At 40.6% G+C, this 18,283-nt stretch overlaps 1 protein-coding gene across 2 annotated transcripts in view; it reads left to right on the forward strand.

Moving 5' to 3' along the window:
* agbl4 (AGBL carboxypeptidase 4) overlaps positions 1-18,283 on the forward strand; it is a 227,709-nt gene that overhangs the window by 139,043 nt on the left and 70,383 nt on the right. For both annotated transcript variants that reach the window (XM_072438010.1, XM_072438011.1), the window contains one exon: positions 13,555-13,594. In XM_072438010.1, coding sequence (XP_072294111.1) covers positions 13,555-13,594 — 40 coding nt within the window. The remainder of the gene's footprint in view (positions 1-13,554; positions 13,595-18,283) is intronic.

Genomic DNA, 18,283 nt, shown 5'->3' on the forward strand with positions numbered 1-18,283 from the left:
CTGCTCTTGCTCTCATCTGTGATTAGAAGTTAGCCAACAGTGCATCCATCTGTTTAGCACATCCACATCTGGAGAGGGCGGTGGCTGTTGTGACTGGGAGAGGCAGAGGATCTTTCATTTTGAGCGCTTTAATTGCATGTGGGTGTGCGTGTGTCTTTGTGTTTTTGTTTGCTTCCATTGCATCTCTGTTAGACTCACTTTCTCCACCCTGTCTGTCTGCTAACAGCTAATTATTGTCCCGTTTAATTACCAGAAGTGGCCCGACCCACACCGTTCTGTTCCCGTGTCTAATTGAACCGAGCTATTGCATTTTCATTTTGTTTCCAATATATTTTTCACTGTCTGCTTATTGAAGATGACAGGTGTTGACAATGTGTTTTATAAAGTCAATATTTGATGTTTTGAAGTAGAAAAAGGCCTCTGATTCGAGAGCGGCACAACCCTTCTGTTGGATCCATAAAGACAATAAACCAATAGTAACATACACGTCTACTGACCTTCAGCTCCAATTAGACCCAAGAACCGATGCTGAACTTTTCAACTTTATGGCATGTCTATTGATACTCTCTTGTGCTCTGGTAGGACGAGGAAGGTAGTCCGGTCAATATTCACCACTGACAGAAGCTTTCAAAAGTTTAAAAGTTCTCAAAAAGGACAAGGTACATTCTTGGCTCTATGTAAACTGTCCAAAATAACATATCAAAGCGCCACATTTTGATTATTGTTTCGTCCGCAGTTGTCAGCCGGAGTCCATTGATTCAGAGGCTTGTGGTAAATACCAGGTCACTTCACCTGCACTCCATCAGTCATGGGTCAATCACAGCCCAATGGGACAGTAATGATAGGACAAATTGTGGTGTCTGAGCAAACTGTCCTTCACAATGTAGTGTTCAGAAATCAAGCATGCTATCAGTGTCTCCAGCCCCTGACCGAGCCCCAACGTCTACAAGTGTCATTGATTCTTTGCTATGTCATTGAAGATGTGCACACCAGAAGTGTTATAGTAGAGCCTTACTGTTGACAAGGAGAGGCACAAAATATAGAACAAGTAGATAAGGCTGCAATTTATGGAAAGAAGTTTGTATAGCGATTCTGAGCAGACTCTAAGTACATTTTGTCCGGATTCAATTGACAATTTAAACACATTCTGGAGCAGTAACACCAAATCTAATTAAACAATAATACAAGTCTGAACTAAACTATCAATAAAAGAGTCAATCAAATGTGTTTGTATAGCACAATTCATACCACAGCAATTCATAGTGCTTTACAACCATAAAATTACATTAACATCACATTACAATATAAAACATAAAGAAAAAATAGCAGAATAAATAGTCACATTAAAATTTATTTAAAAGATAACTCTGTCATAAGCGCAGTTAAAAAGAGCTGTTTTTATCTTGGACTTGAACATTGCCAGAGCCTGTCTCACAACCTCAGGAAGACTGTTCCAGACTGCTGCTACATGAAACTGAAACGCCAAAATGAACATGTTGCCATTAAAATAAATCGTTTTTTTGTTTTGTTTTTTTACGACTTTATGACTTAACTTTGGTCATTTACAAAATGAAAAAAATACGTTTACTTTTAACTTAAACATGAACAAATTCACCAGACACTGAGACAGATACAAAAGATAAAACATTCCGTATTTTCCGGACTATAAGTCGCACCGGAGTATAAGTTGCACCAGCCAAAAAATTTATAATAGAGAAGAAAAAAACATATAAGTTGCACTGGAGTATGAAATGCAGTTCCAAGTGTGAAAATAACAAATAAAATCACATATAAGTTTCTCCGGAGTATAAGTATATAAGTATAAATATAAGTATAAGTCGCACCCAAGCTAAAACTATGAAAAAGGGTGCAACTTATAGTGCGGAAAATACGGTATGTAATGATGTCAGTGTTTGCAATTTAAATTGCGAGTTCAATCCGATTACCATGTATTATGCAGCTCTCATACTTCATCATTAGATTAGTGGTAACTGTATGTATTTAGTATTATCACCCTTTTAACTAATTTAAGTGGTTAGTTCCAAAAATGTCATCTTGAAGTGACACTTAGATGTGCTTTAGTCCTTTGCCTCTGAACCTTGAGTTTGTCGGTCCAGGACAGAGACATCACAGATTTCTCACTGACTCTTAACTGTTCATTTAATTGGCTCGCATGAATATTTAATCACAACCTGCTTTAATTGAATCATATTTTGATTGGTTTTAAGGAAGCGCAGTGGTGTGCAGGCATGTCCATGTGGTGCCGTGTGCATAATCATTCAAGAGCATCCAAGAGGCCTGTTCACATCGATGCAGTGTCTGTGCTGTGGCGTTAGTGTTACAGAGTTCTCGGCAGGTGGCCTGAGCTGATCCGCCGCCTCACTCTCACAACTAATGAATCTTTTATTCTTGGTTTGTTGTATTTTTAACCAAGGACTCCTGGTCACGCTACAAAGCCTGCCCCTTTCTTCTCTGCTGTTAGTCCACAATATTGAGACTTTTTTGTATGAAATAGTGAGCGAATAATGGTGAGCTTGTCTTTGATAATGAATGTTGTGAGAGTACGGATGTCACCATTATATTTTAGTGTTACTGCTATTGTAAAAAACGACTGTTGGCTCCATGAACAAACAACTGTCATTTACTTTCATTCACAAGTTTATGGGCTCATTATTCTTTGCAGGCTTTATGAAACTTTCTGATTGAAAAAGTAAGTATATTGTCACATAAACATCCACATAAAAAGTACTTTACACATGGTTTGACTTTTTTGAAGTATAGCTTAAACTGAAATTATGACCCCTGGTTGCTACCTACAGTCCTCTTTTAAACTTTGTTAGTTGTTGTGGCCTGTATAATCAAATAATCTCAGCATTCCTAAAAGAGAGTTTATGTTATAAACAAAAAACCTTAACAAACGTCTTATATCTCATACTTTAATACACAGAATTAAGTAAATGCAGTTACTACTCAGATATCTGTCAGATTTAGTTTTATAGCAGTAATGGATAATTTTGTTTCTAAAGCCCTTATAAACAATATCAATGTATTCATACTGTATGTTTTGGCACAGCCTTAATTTACACCTTGTCACTTGGCAGTTTTATTTTTATCACACGGCACTCTGTATTCCTCAGCATGACAGTATTATGTCTCTGATTTGACTGGGCCAGACAGCCACGCCCAAACCTAACCTACAAAAGCTCACCCATTAGCTCATCCTTACCTCACCCTCGCGCCTCACCGGGGAACATGACTAAGATCCAGAGACAAGGAAATACAGCCGGTCCCCTTTTAGCTACATAGTCTCTTCATGTATTATGTGTGCGGTCTGGGCAGCTCGAGCTTTAAAGAGGTGCCTGGGTTGCCCTAAACAATATCTTTTTTTAATCCTGGAAATTTGATATGGCTTTTTATATGCGTTTTAGTAGTCACAGGGGACATTGGTGAGATTAGATGCAGAAGCTTCCTTCCTGTCTACAGAATGACCTCATCAGGAGAGCAGGGGGCTAAACCAGCACACACTAATAATTGATGCATCTGTGGAGCAGTAAAGATCAACAGACAAAGGAGGGACTTGGCGTTTTATTAAATGTTTATCGTCTAAACCGCTGTCATCTTTTTTTTTACTACCCGCTGCTCCACTCACAGTAAATGCAGATGAATCATGGATCGGCCTGGCAACATGATGCAATAAGGTGATAGACTATATTGTGCCCATTTTACATTTTATTCCATGCACACTATTATCTTTCACAACATTGCTTAAAGTAAAGCTCTTATTATTGTCCTCTTTGAGTGCTCATGACCCTGATGTCTGATGACTTGCGGTGGCACTGCTTTGTATTAATACACCATCAAAAAAGGAGTAAGCAAGAGTGTTGGCAGAGCTATTCTGTTATCAAGAAGAATTGCGGGCAGGGTTGCCAAATATTCAGAGAGAAACAACTGACCAAGCCTCTTAAAAATAGCCCAAAACAAGCTTCCCCAGCTCCCTGCATGTTTTTAATATCATATTTAAAGGTTGAATGGACGATTTTTTGGGCCCAAATATGAATCTTATTTCCTCGTGGCGTGGACTGCCGATTAGTCCTGCCACGTATCAATCATAAAACGCACCTACCGCTCACCTGCAGCCGCGTGCGGATCGTCCCCACGTTTCCGCATTGTCTAAGCGCATTGATCTATCATAATATAGTTCCGTCAGTGCACGGGACAAAACTAAGACGGAGAAAGAGAGTTCGAGCTGATTCATAAGAAGACGGAAATCTACGGGAGACGTGCGATGCGATCCATCGCGCTAATAAACAAACGCACGTGTGTGTTGTATCAGTCCACACGGGGGAGTGCGCATGCGCACTTCCGACTGCGTTCTCATATCTTCGAAAAATCGTCCATTGCGCCTTTAACATAATTAACTGCTTTAAATCATTAATAGTTAATTGAATCAAGACTGAGATTTAGTTGTTTCTTATTGTTAATGAGATAAAGTATTTTTTATGGCGAGGTCCACAGCTAATCCTCTGTCAGTAAAGCAAATGGTTTAAAGCAGAGTTCAGACTTTTTTTTGTAAATTGACTATGATTAAAGTCCACGACGGGGGCCTCAACAACCAGATCTGAGCTTGTGTGGTTGAGCGGTACGGGCTCTGGAACCCATCTCCTCGATAGGGGCTGGACGCTACACTTCTTTAGTGTCGCCCGCGGGGAGAGGCGGCGGGCTGGTGTGGGCTTGCTTATAGCCTCACAGCTCAGCTACCACGTGTTGGAAAGAGAGGGTCGTGTTGGGGAAAGGTCTCTCACTGTTGTGTCGGCCTATGGGCCGAACAGCAGCGCAGAGTACCCAACCTTCTTGGAGTCCCTGGGAGGGGTACTGGACAGTGCACCGACCGGGGACTCCGTTGTTGTACTGGGGGACTTCAATGTGGGCAACGACAGTCGTGGTTGTGGACCACTGGATCAGCTCTCTCCATCGGGTGCTTGAGGATTCATGGGAGTTTGCCCATCCAGTCCAAATGTGCTTTGTGGATCTGGAGAAGGCTTTCGACCGTGTACCTCGGGTGTCCTTTGGGGGTCCTCCGGGAGTACAGGGTCTGGGGTCCTTTGCTCAAGGCTGTCCAGTCCCTGTATGACCGGAGCAGGAGTTGTGTTCGCATTGCCGGCAGTAAGTCAGACCTGTTCCCAGTGCATGTTGGACTCCAACATGAACTGGGAACTGGGGCTGACCTTTGTCACCGGTTCTGTTCATTGTTTCGGAGGGTTTGGGGACCACAGGATCTCATCTCTGCTGTTTGCAGACGATCTTGTCCTGATGTCTCCATCAAACCCGGACCTGCAACATGCACTTGGACAGGTTGTAGCCGAGTGTGAAGCAGCTGGGATGAGAATCAACACCTCCAAATCCGAGGCCATGGTTCTCGACCGGAAAAAGGTGGCTTGCCCTCTCCAGGTGGGTGGGGAGTCCTTGCCCCAAGTGGAGGAGCTCGGGTCTTGTTCACAAGTGTGGGAAGAATGGAACGTGAGATGGTGGATCGGCGGATACAAGATCGCGGATACAAGCGGTCGAAATTAGTTTCCTCCGCAGGGTGGCTGGGCGCTCCCTTAGAGATAGGGTGCGGAGCTCGGTCCACGTCGAGAGGAGCCAGCTGAGGTGGCTCGGGCATCTGATCCGGAGCCTCCTGGACACCTCCTGTCTCGTCCCACCGGGACGAGGCCCTGTGGAAGACCCAGGACACGCTGGAGAGACTATGTCTCTCAGCTGGCCTGGGAACGCCTCGGGATCCCCAGAGGAGTTGGAGGAAGTGTCTGGGGAGTGGGAAGTCTGGGAGTCCCTGCTGAGACTGCTGCCCCCCCAACCCGGCCCCGGATAAGCGGAAGAAGATGAATGGATGGATGGACAATCGAAAATACAAAATACAAAAGTCTGTATTTTTTATGTTCAGGGAATTTTATTGTGAAAACCAATGTATTTGTCTTTAGTACCGGTAATACAAAAAGAAACAGAATAGAACTGAATGGAACAAAAAACACATCTCAATTGAAGAGACACTATTCTTGACTATTTTGAACTGTCCACACAATTTTACATTAACATCCAATGGTTAAATTGTTTTTAGAAAATAAATAGTATAACAATATTTAGAAAAACAAAAGTGTTTGAGAATGGTTACTTACGTGTTGTCGGTGTAATCCCTCATTCGTCCAGGCGTGTTCCATTGTAGAAAAAGCTTCAGTTGTAGTCATCTGGACTTGGTTAGAAACACTTACGTGTTGTTAGTGACAATTGTGTTGAAGCAGTGTTTACATTTTGCTGTGTTGTGTTCACATTTTGCATCATGTGTGCAGTGAATGAGCAAGATTATGACCAAAGTAAAAGCAAAGAGAGAGCAAGAGTTTTGGCAGCTGTGTGCGACCTGTAATTGTGTTCAAGGTTTTGAGAAATGAGTGCAAGGTGTTGGTGGTTCGGTGCAGTCAATGAAATGTTGTGTCTTATCAATCAAGGAAAACTATAACTCAAAACAATACTTACAAAGAGCTAAAAATCACCTCTATTTTAACATAAAATTGCCCGTGTGGGCAAGCCCAATGAAAGAGCAACCCACAACAAACTGTGGATCACAAAAGAAGCCTCGCATCCATGACATGGGGTTAGTCAAACCACTGGAACACTCTTAGAATTCTTGTCCTCTTTGCTAAAACACAAATACGGTAGTCAATATTATTTTTTAAGTAATTAAATTCTTTTCAGATACCATTTTATTTAGTTCTGTTTGAGAGTGATTGATCTTAACCAGTGTATTTATCTCCCTGCTGTTGTTACACAATCCCAGTTTAGTGGAACCATTTAAATGATTAAGTAGACATTTATTCCTAGTCCAACACTAATAAACAAAGACCATTTGCTCTTTCTCATCCAGTTGTGTACATAAATAGTCCTGCTGTGTCAACTAAACAGACAGTAAACAGTATTTTCTTGTAAATGTGTTGTTTACATCTTGTTTCTGGGCTCAGTTATTTTTGCACACACCATACTATACCATTTGCGATACCATTTTTTATATAATGAAATCCTGCATTAATAGTCTTCCGTGAACAGACACATGCACTGAAGTCACAAAACTAGTTGGATTGTGAGTAAGGCTGGGCAATTTTGCTCTATTGACTTTAAATTAATTTGGAATGAGCTAAAAAAAAAAAAAAAGATGTGTGCGGGGGATTTGAGCCGTCTCCTCTGCGCCTCTGTCTCTCTATTCTCTTGGTGATCACAATCAGTAAATATGAAAAGTAAATTCAGGAAATATTGGCAAATGGGTTTTGGTTAGATTGTGCATGAATATTTAATTTGGTAATAACACAGGGTTTAGGACATGATCGGCTTTGGTTTGCTGTCATTGCGTTGACCCCTCCTACTCTGTCTATTCTGATTAAGTCTTAGGCCCGACTCCTGATTGGTTCCGTTAATGACCATATTTATACTGATTAGAAGTGTATGGATTTCTTGCAGCGAGGGATGGACTTGTCAGGGCCATATTATAAGAGCCATTTTTTAGTGTGAACCAAGATGGACTCAAAAGAAGCTCAATCAGAAAAGGAGTTTAACGAAAGATGCTGCAGTTTGTCTTTTAGTCAGAATGTCAATTTCATATTAGTGTGAAGCAAAAGCACATCTTTCAACCTAATACGGCTAATAAGTTCGAAGATGCTGTTAGGCGGACAAATATCAAAACGTATAGTGAGTGATGCTGCATTTGTGTTGTGTCAGAAACTGGGACAATAAAGCTGCTTTTCCCGTGCTCTGATCAGGAACGTTGGCCTTGACTAGACCTGGTTTATCTTTTTGGAGAAACTATGAGGTATCATGGTCCAAAGGCTGTTTGCGTTATACATTGTTGTGTACCACCCAAAGTATTTAAAAGGACCCATTTGTTTATCCAGTATAAGATGCGATAAGAGAATCCTCATTTGTCCGACAATGGGGAAATTCTGGTGTTGCACTATTCAAGAACAGCTGTAGAATAGAAACATCTAATAAAGATAAATAACTTTAAAAATAGACGTAAATCTATTGTGCAGGTAGAGCAAAAAACAAAATGCTCTCATGTACAATAAGTGGCTATGACCATGATTGTGTACAGTGCAGCAGAATAAATAGCAGGCAGCGTGACTTCTGTAAGAATTGCACTAGAGATGACTCACATTATGACTCACACGTTACGATATTGCACATGATTACAGTATCATTTTGAAGTTTGATTACATCAATCAAAAATTATATGCACTTATAGTTTGAACTATAACACGTTTCTATCTCCATTGAGCACTTAAAGGAATATTGGAGGATTTTTTTCTCTCTCTCTCTCCTCGTGGCATGGACAGCCGAGTAGTTCATTCTCATGTCAATCATAGGGTGCACCTACTGCACACCTGCAGCCTCGTCGGCTCGTCCCCAGGAGAGCAGCACGTTTGTGTGTGTCTAAGCGCATTGATCTATCAAAATATAGTTCCCTCAGTTTACAGGACAAAATGAAGACAGAGAAAGACTGTTCAAGCTGGCTCAGAAGAGACGGAAATCTACAGAGACGAGAGATGCGATGCGATCTGTCGCACTAATGAACAAACACACATGTAGCAATGAGGCTGTAGTGCGCTTCCGCACGGGGTGAGTGCGCCTGCGCACTTCCGCTTGAGTTCTCAAATTGGCGAAAAATCCTCCATTATTCCTTTAAATTGCTTTACATCAAGGAACGACTTCTCAAATTCGTATACCATGTTTACAAACACAGAAGGTAAAGTGGGTTATGTGTCTTGCCCAAGGACACAACAACAATATCCACTTTCGGGAGGAAGAATCAAACCACTAACTGTTTGGGTCAATAAATGCTCCAATAATTGAGCTACGGCCACCATTTTTCAATAAACATAGACCAGTCACCAGGCTAATTCTGTAGAAACCTGTCTTTGTTCTTCCCGAATGCAGAATCACATGTAAATAGATACCAACCTTATCATTCTTCTTTTTGATACATCTTTACAAAAGCACGTAAAACATTCATAGAAGTCTAATCTATTTGTGTCCGAGGCTCTTGGGCGTCCCAGTGGTGTTTGTGCCTTGTTTACTGTGGTGCTAAGTGAGTGGGTTCTGGCTGGGCAGACAGTGACAGCTGCAGCGGCCTCACCTCTGGCTCCCTGCTGCTTCCTTGTTTATTGACCTAATAACACGTAAACTGGCAGGTCTGCTCCCCGCTCACCCGCGGGACACATCTGTGGAATCAGGGCCACTCCGCTTTTTGCAAATAATAATTTAACCCTTGTTGCTTCGACGCGGCAGGCGTGAGGTCGCTCTAATTAATTAGCTCCAACACATACGCCCGGCATAACATTGTACTCGAGTCGCTGTAAACACAAATGCTCCAATAAATAAAGTACAATTCAGGCATCTTTTGTACATTTTATTTATTTCTGGGTATATTTACAATGCAATCTGAAACGTCTATTTGATTATTGTTCTCAGTGTTTTTTAAGCACCTTATTGCATCACGACAGACAGACAGATTTTTGGTTAACTACAGTCAATATGAATCAATGTCTTGTGGTGATTTTTATTTTTTTTTTCTCTTGGGACGCGCACATTACACAGGATGTCACCATGAACGTGATGATAATTACACCTCAAACTAAATGAAAAGTACTTTCTACTTTTCAGTCCAGTTAAAAAAAAAAATTAAGTTTCAAATGGAGTGAAGCTCTACTTAATAGACTTATAAAAAACTTAATAAGTCTATTATGTAGAGCTGTCGTTTCATTTAATCGATTGGTAAATGTTGTCTTAGTCAACTGACAAATTTGGATTAATCAACTAAATATTTTATTTAGTTAAATAAGTATTTCTGTGATACAATAGCAGAAAGGTGAATTACCTGAATATTTGCTAGAGAATTGTTCATTTAATCTGCCTTTTTACATTAATACTCAGTTTTCTTGATTTCAATAAAAATAATGTTGTTTGTATTTGCTAGAACTCCCTTCTCTTGTAGTCTTGTGGGTGCATTTTGGGTCAGATTGTAGCGAAAACTGAATGGTTTTATGAGCTTTTTGACTAATCGATCTACAGGGCATGTCTTTTGTCAACTACAGCCCTACAACAAAAGTTAAGTCCAGTAATTAAACAGTAGAAAGTACAAGCACCTTAACTATAATTTCACAATCTTATCATACAAGTATATACTCACACACATCAATCATATGCTTTTCCTCTGCATGTTCCATCCCAGCAGCGCGGGCAGTGCTGAGGCCAGGCCAGCTCCACTGGGGGTGTGATCCCTTGCTCTTGGCTCTGTTTGATAAAGATTAATTCAATCCTATTTTCTGCCCTGAAATGCTTTTGCTAATGTAATTCTCAGTGTGGCGGATTCCCCTGCTCCTCTGTCTGTATGCCTCCTAAGGAAACATAAGCACCTTAGCCATGTTAAGGACCGGCGGCAGGAGGAGAGATCACCGCTTGTGTCTTCTGATTCTCCTGCACACATTCATTACTCCGCAGCAAGGTGACAACAAACACACTTTCTTATTTGCTCTACGCACCGAATTCTCTGTCATTTTTAGTGATCATTATTAACAGTGAGGAAGAGGGAGCTTTTGTTGGTTCAATCATTTACCTATGCAGTATTTGTACTTCACTTGCGAGCCTGGCATTTGTTGCAGCTTTCAGTAGATCCAGTAGAGGGTGCTGTGCAATCCTGGAACACAGTTTAATCAGTCTGTTACTATGAACGCTTCATAAACATTGACTAATGCTGTACGTTTTAAACATTTGACTTCGTCCACACAGTACATATTTTAAAAATGTATTTTAGTATGTATTTATTTATTTATTTAATGCTCATTTTAACAGATCTGATCATATTAAATGAGTTTAACAACAATAAAAAGCTAAATACAGTGAATATCAAGAAGACACGCATCATATTCGAACGTAGACAGCCTTTTTCTGAGCAGAAAAAGATTTCCGAAGGTTTGCTCTCATTCTGGATGAATGTGGGTGTAATTATTATTATTGGTATAACATTTACATTTTTACCACTTCTGAATCGTTCAAAGTTAGCTATACTTGGGTTTCAGAATGATGAAGAATTAGGGCAGTTGCCATTGCAATTAACAATTTAAATCAAAATATTAACTGGCCCACAAAGTATTTAATGTTCAATGTTTCAGTGTTCTTCAGCGTTAAACAGTGTTTCACAGGGAAACTATTCGTTTTTTGTGACACCGGTTTTCAGTCTAACGCCCTGTGCAGGTGGTCTAAGCTTCAGCAGCCGTGGTTACAGTTGCTCTTGGGGTGTAAATGTCTGCCACGGTTATTGATCACTGCTGTTGCCCCTCGTGTGTGAGCGTGTGTGTGTGAGTGAGAGTCAGCAGTCTGAACGCTGCAGTCCCGAGCTGGGCGTGGGCCTGTAAATCTCCCGCTTCAATACGTGCGCTCTATAGGTCTAACTGTACTCTGGTGAAATGGCTGACGATGTGTGGTGCTGTCACAGTGACCTCTGCTGCTGACATGATCACCGCTCACTCCCCATACACCACCGCCGTGCTTTTACGTGACGGCTGGAATAGAGGCCGTTGGCTGTAGGATCTTGTTCTGTGAGAGATGACCTCCTCTTTTCACTTTTCACACAAGTGTTGTTTATAGTCGGAGCGCTTGAATGAAAGTGTGTCTCTCTCCTCATCCTTGTGCACAGCTGCATCAGCACTTTTGTGTTTTGTGCTGTGTTTTGTTTGAAACTTTGGCATGTTTGTATAATTTCTTCGACAACAGAGCTGCCTCATTTAATCCTCCAACTTGAACATTTTCTTCTCAGTATGACTCTAATCTTACCGCTTCCTTGTTAAACATTTTTTAAATATTAGCTTGAGGCAGTGGAGGAAAGTAACTAAGTACAAAAGTAAAAGTAGTAACATTTTTAGATAGAGTAGCTTTTTCAGTGTATACCTTTACTTGACTACATTTGAGAACAGTAACTGTACATTTTACCCCTCTACATTTCTAACTGGACTGAAAAGTAAATATTTGTTGAGTTTAGCACGTTCATGGTAACATCCTTTTTAAACATTTTGAATTCAAGCCCGAGCTTTGAGTAAGATAAATATAAACATAAAATGAATTTTACAAAATTATGAATTTATTCAAATTGCCCATTATCAATATCACCACATTTAATGCTTAAAGCAGTACTTCAAAACTATCCCTTAAGAAGATTTTCTCTTTAATATCTATGAAAATTATTTTTGTCATCCCATTTTAGTGTTTTTAGAATTCACATTTTTTCATTGCAAATACCCAATCTATAGTCATTAATTGTGTCTTGATATTATTAGGTATTAAAAGGAACATATCTGAACCGATCAGAGACTTTCTCTCAGTGTCACTGTACATAAGAACACAAGGACTGCTCCAAAATACAGCTGAGTGCCAATTCCTCGATGCCACCATTTAGTTCCACGCTTGAATATTAATGACGTCTGCTCCTAAAAGCATAGACTGTGACATCCCCCCTCTCTCTCTTTCATTCACACACAAACACACACACACACACACACACATGTTGGGTTTCTATGCACAAACTCGGAGCTGGAGACTCTTCATCCTTGCTTCTCCCGGATGTGAAGATGTTTCCTGAGGGACTGAGAGATGAGGAGCGCTGAGGTGTTGATTACGGCGCTGCTTGGAAAGAGCGAGAGGAGGGAGAAAGGGTTAAAGAGAGGGGCGAGCAAGCACCTCTCTTGCACCTCTCTGCAGCTGTAGGAGACATCGAGTGTAAAATTGCACGGTCCTTTCCAACACACTCCATCAAAGCTCACGAGGTCACACCTGCACTCACAAGTGTCGGGGAATCTGTTCAAAAACATAATCACACTTCTATATGGACCACATTGAATACAATACATTCTCAATGGAGATTTGAGATATGCTCTGATCTGATTAAGTGCGTCTACCTGGGGATGCACCAAGCAGACTGACCTTTTAACATGCTATCTGGGTATTGTGTGTGCCCCTCCTGTAGCATGCATTTTCCCCGCTGATGTTGAGATTTTATCACTCTACAAATAGATGCTGTAACACTCTTTGCAGCTCCATAAGGATAAGAACGTGTATGTCACACCTTAATGCCAGAAATACTCTTGTTTCATGTATGAAATCTCATATGAAATAATGGGGAAATAACTCACAAGCGGTTTTGAAAGCTACGGAAAGTACAATATATATTTTGAAAGATTTGTCAGTGCTGTTACTTAAAATGTTCTGTACCTTTCTGTCTTTTCTACTGTGCAGTTCACTTGAAACAATGTAATTGTGAATGAGAGAGCAACTGTCCGTCTTGTTCTACTCAAGATGACCCACAACTGGTTTGTTCAATAATTATAAAAACCCTTCAAGCCTTTAGTGCTCAAGCTGAGGATATTGGAGATGATCTAAGCCGATGAGTCCAATTTGAACTATGCGAGTTTATACGCAAAAAAATATAATTTTTAGTTTAATTTAGTTTTTTCTCTCTTGCAGCAACAGCGACGTCTGGACCTGCTGACCATCACCAACACAGGTAAGTTCTGAAAACCATCTTCAGACTAACCGCATCCAACACATAAAACCGCACATTCGTTTTCAGTTACCATGGCAACATAGTTAACATGGTACATATCATGATAAATTCTACACAAACACACAGGATGTCTGTTTGGAGTTCTGGTTTTATTTTTGCAAGTTTCCCATATATGCACGAACATGTTGCAGTTGTAACAGATATTTTGTAATGAAATAAAGATAAATACACACAGCATTTAATGGGTGCAAGCACAGAGCATCTACAGAGCTTTGAACAGAGAATAATGACACAGAGGTTTGCATTCTGTTATTATATGACTTTAGATGTGTCTCATTTTGAATTAATCCATTGTGGCTTGTTTGTTCTGACTGCTCTTTTGTGGTGTCTCTCTTAAGCGCATTCGTATGGGTTGCCAGCTAGCGTTTTGCAGTTTGGGGTTTTAATCTTCCTCCGATATATTGCATGTGAGCTTTTCTGAATTGTGGCCAATCTGCACCTTCTGTATTACATTTGCACTATCAACACAGATGGTGCTTGACTCGTAACTTTGACTAGATGTGGAAACAAATCACAAAGTAGTTTCACGATAGGACCCAAATCCACAGCTGTGTGAGGCAAAGATCCACCGAGACGTAGTGCCAAGAGAAAAGGCAGAGGAATGCAAAGGAAAAACAGATGGGGACGGCAAGGAGGATACCAAGACCCATATGTGTAAAGTATCTGGATGATTTAATGTGCTTTGATTAGAATAATGCATAAGTGAGGTTGGTGGAGACCGGGTTAATTTAGCAGGTTTAATCTGCAGCTGTTGTTTAGATTCAGGGCAGCTCTGAAGCTCTGAAACTCGCCCCCAGATTCAGAACCTGACAGAGGGCACTCGGGACAGATAGGTGTGGGCAGAGGGAGGTTATGGCAGAATCTCAGACCAAGGAAGGAGAAACAGAAACATCTGTGGGGTTTTCACACCGCGAGTTTGAATATCATAGTATCTCTCTTTTTTTTTTGCTGTATCACCTACATATATCCATTTTACGTCGATATAAATCTCAAGAATGTTCCCTTTGGTGCAATTTAAACGTGCACTGCGCACTTTCCTTGTGGATGCTGCTACTGATTTGCCTTGAATGTTCCACAGTATGGCATTAAACTTGTTTTTATTCAGTTACAGGTGTTTTATTCCTCAAAAATACTTTTAAAAACATGTATTTGCAAAATGAGTGGTTTCTCCTCGCCACAGATCTGTTCTGTATCTTGAACTGGTTTTCTCCATGAAGATAAATACATTTAATATCCTAAAACATCCTCGAGGCCCTCGACTCAAATTGTTAAACACGGCACATTTTTTGTCTCAACTTTCAGGGCTGGCCTAAACTAAATTTGTAGCAAGACTCTCCTTCACTGTGTCCATGTGGGCCTCCTTCACTGTTCCCTGTTCAATAGAACGTTCTTTCACTTGTTGAAATGATCACTTCTCCTAACAAAGATATTGAATAGTTTAAGGGTCAAATACACTCTCCTGCCACTATTGAACACAACTCTATTTCTTCAAGGTTGTTAAGTGGTTTGTTCATTGTCCATTATAATAACTGAGTTATAAAACTGTATGGACGAATAGGTTAAGGACTTCCATTTAAAACTTTGTCAAGTGGAATAGATCATTCAGAAAGCAATAAACATAACTCAACAAGATCAGAGCATCGCCTGAATTTCAGTGTAAGGGCTGTAGGGCTGCAGTCGACTAAATAAATTCTTGGTTGACTAAAGACTTGCCCTGTGCATTGATTAATAGACGGACGGATTGACAAAAGCTAATAAAATGTTTAGGATCTTGTGCAAAAACAAAGATTTGTAAAACTACACAGAACTACAGTAAACTGCATCTTCATAAGTCAAAAGCAGATTAAACTGTGCAGTTTTGCTGTGGTTCATATCTGTTCCATGGAACTATGGATGGAAATTAGCTTTGAGCTAAATCCGTTGTATTTACAGCATTAGCTGTTCATTAATACATGCTGTACCATTCACACACAAAAAATAAACTAAACTAAGGCAATATTGACAGAATAATCGACTAAAGGACTACAGCCCTAATAGGACGCTCCCGTCTATAGTGATTTTCCAAAACATCAGTAACCTGATATTGTATGTGGAGATTAAAGGCAATAAAGCCATAGCTCTACTTTGTTAATTCTGGGAAAGTAACAGTTGCGTTTTAGCAGGTAGCCAGGTTGTTACCCCCAATTTGTGTTTCACAACTTTTAGTCAAATGTACCACAGCGACAAAATTATACCTCCTCTCGACAGAACTGATAACTACTGAGGAAAAGGCTTAAATTATGTCACAAAATTTCCCCAATGTGGTAATGAGATGTTCTGTGAATGAAAACGTCTGAGCAGTTCTTCTTCCCGCTGAGAGGCTGGCTCTTGTGACTGGTGCAGAACTCACTGTGCCGTGGTAAATGGTCGCGGGTCATTTGTCTGCCTGTTGTTACCTGTGGCCTTGAAGCGCAGTCTATTAGAATCTTAACCTGCAGACATATTTCATGGAGCCCTGTTATGCGTATTACTATTCAGTGAGTGAGGGGACATGCACGCAAGCACTGAAGGTTATTATGATGGCTGTATGAATGAGCCTGATGATTGGGGCTGATAGAGAAACTAACAGGACACCCTCTCCTTTCTGTGCTTAAGGACTTACTGCCCCTTTGCTCACTCTCTTTTCTATTCCTGTTTATTTAATTATTGTCTCCTTTCATTGTCCTTCTGCGTTCCACTCTTTCTCCACCCGTCGTTGTGCCGCGGCCGGACGAGTGTGGCCAATCGCAGGCTGTGAGCTGGAGTATCTCGCTGCATGCGTGCGCGGGAATGATTTGATGAGGATTCCGCCCGCTCTGCTCCACTGGCCTCTGTTGGCATTCATTAGCCACTATAAATAATGATCAGCTCTCGTGTTCTCACACACTCATCCCATCTCTTCACTTTGTTCTGTTGCACTGAGGAACATCTTGCATTAACAGGGATCCTATACTAAGAGCACGATCATTGCACTATATACTTCTATGTGCTCTTAGATTAGATCAATAAGACTGCGTATTGCCATATATTATAGTGGTCCAAGAAATGACTGAAGAGGAATTCAAAGCGGGACTGTCTGGACGTAACATATGATTTATAAAGTGAATGTAATTGAAAAAACTCAAAATATGCTCAAAATCGGATATGTTCAATCAGTTCACCAAGAACTAAAGCATATCTGAAGGAGTAGTGCAAGAAAGACAAATCTTCAAATCCTAACAATAAGAAGCTTTTTTTCACTGTGTAAGAGTAGGTACGGTTATACTGTAAAATGTATTACTTATATAAGATAAGATAAGACAAGATATTCCTTTATTGTCCCACATGGGGAAATTTCATTGATGCAACGCAGGTAGATACAGAGGTAGATACAGAAGAACAGAACAGATCACTTATAGGAAGTTTGAAAAACACTCACAGTAGAAGATCTCCTATAAACAAAAACTCCCATAGACAAGACCTCCCATTACCCAACAAAGGATGGAAGGGAAAAAATAATAAAGATAAAAATAAATAAATACATAAATACATAAATACCATTGCATGTGATCACGACTCATGAATATGTGTCACGGCGGCACATGGATTGCACATGAATTTCACAGTAAATGCACATGATATGTATACCTAAAGGTGTGGGTAAAAACCAAACTACCGCACTTAAGGTTAAAGCTGGGGTACCTCAAAAGGAGGAAGTGGGAATTTAAAGAAATCTCATCCCTAGCGCTCACAAACCCTTTGTATTCACATGCATTCATTTTCAGGCGAGTGTACGACTTTAGAACAGCCTTTTCACGCGGTGAAGTGACGCTGAGGTGGATTCATCCAAGCTGAGCCAATCAGATCACTACTTTTGTCTCTTACTTCCTGGTTTATAAGTAATAGTATTCTTTATTATTACAATCATTGCATACGTGGTGGCCTCATTTTGTCATAAAGTACAAATTCAGTCTTAGAAAAAGTCAGGTACCTCAGCTTTAACTGATTAACTGCTCCTCTTGTCTTGTGTGACTTCCTGTTAATGTCTCTTTAGCCCTCTTAACCTTATTCCCAAATACTTTGCCCTGCATATGTGACAGTATGTTCATAACTTGTCTTCCTTCAGTTGTCTTCCCAGCCCCTCTTAATCCTGCCCCACACAGCCGCCCCTCTCGAGCCCTTCCCCGTCCTCTTTAATTGGACACTTGAGCGGCGCATGCTGCATCTGGCTGCTGTAGAACACACAGCCTGACATTTCAGACTGCTGACCTTTGCAGACCCTCCACAACTAAATAATGATTAGTGTTGGCAACTGTTCCTCCATCAGGTACACACAGTGGTGCCACAAAAACACCTGGACTGGGGGCTTTGTCTGCGCCATGAGAAAATAGAGAGCCGAGCATTGTTTTATTGCCTATTGATTTCCTTGTTCCATATCTGCAGTCAGCTCTTAATAATGTGGGGTTGTAAATGAACTACTACTGTTTAGATTTTCTATTGCCTTCTTTATGGAAGGAAAAGCTCAATAATATTCATGAGATCCAGACAGGTTTGAGAATTACCTGAATACCAGTGTACAGTAGGTCTTAAGTTTATGACTGTGAAGCAGCGTGTGTGTGTGGTTCTGCTTTG

Source organism: Eucyclogobius newberryi, unplaced genomic scaffold (assembly GCF_026437365.1).
Source record: "Eucyclogobius newberryi isolate DKJ021-1_F unplaced genomic scaffold, fEucNew1.0.hap1 SCAF_9, whole genome shotgun sequence".
In the NCBI taxonomy this organism is placed as follows: domain Eukaryota; kingdom Metazoa; phylum Chordata; class Actinopteri; order Gobiiformes; family Gobiidae; genus Eucyclogobius; species Eucyclogobius newberryi.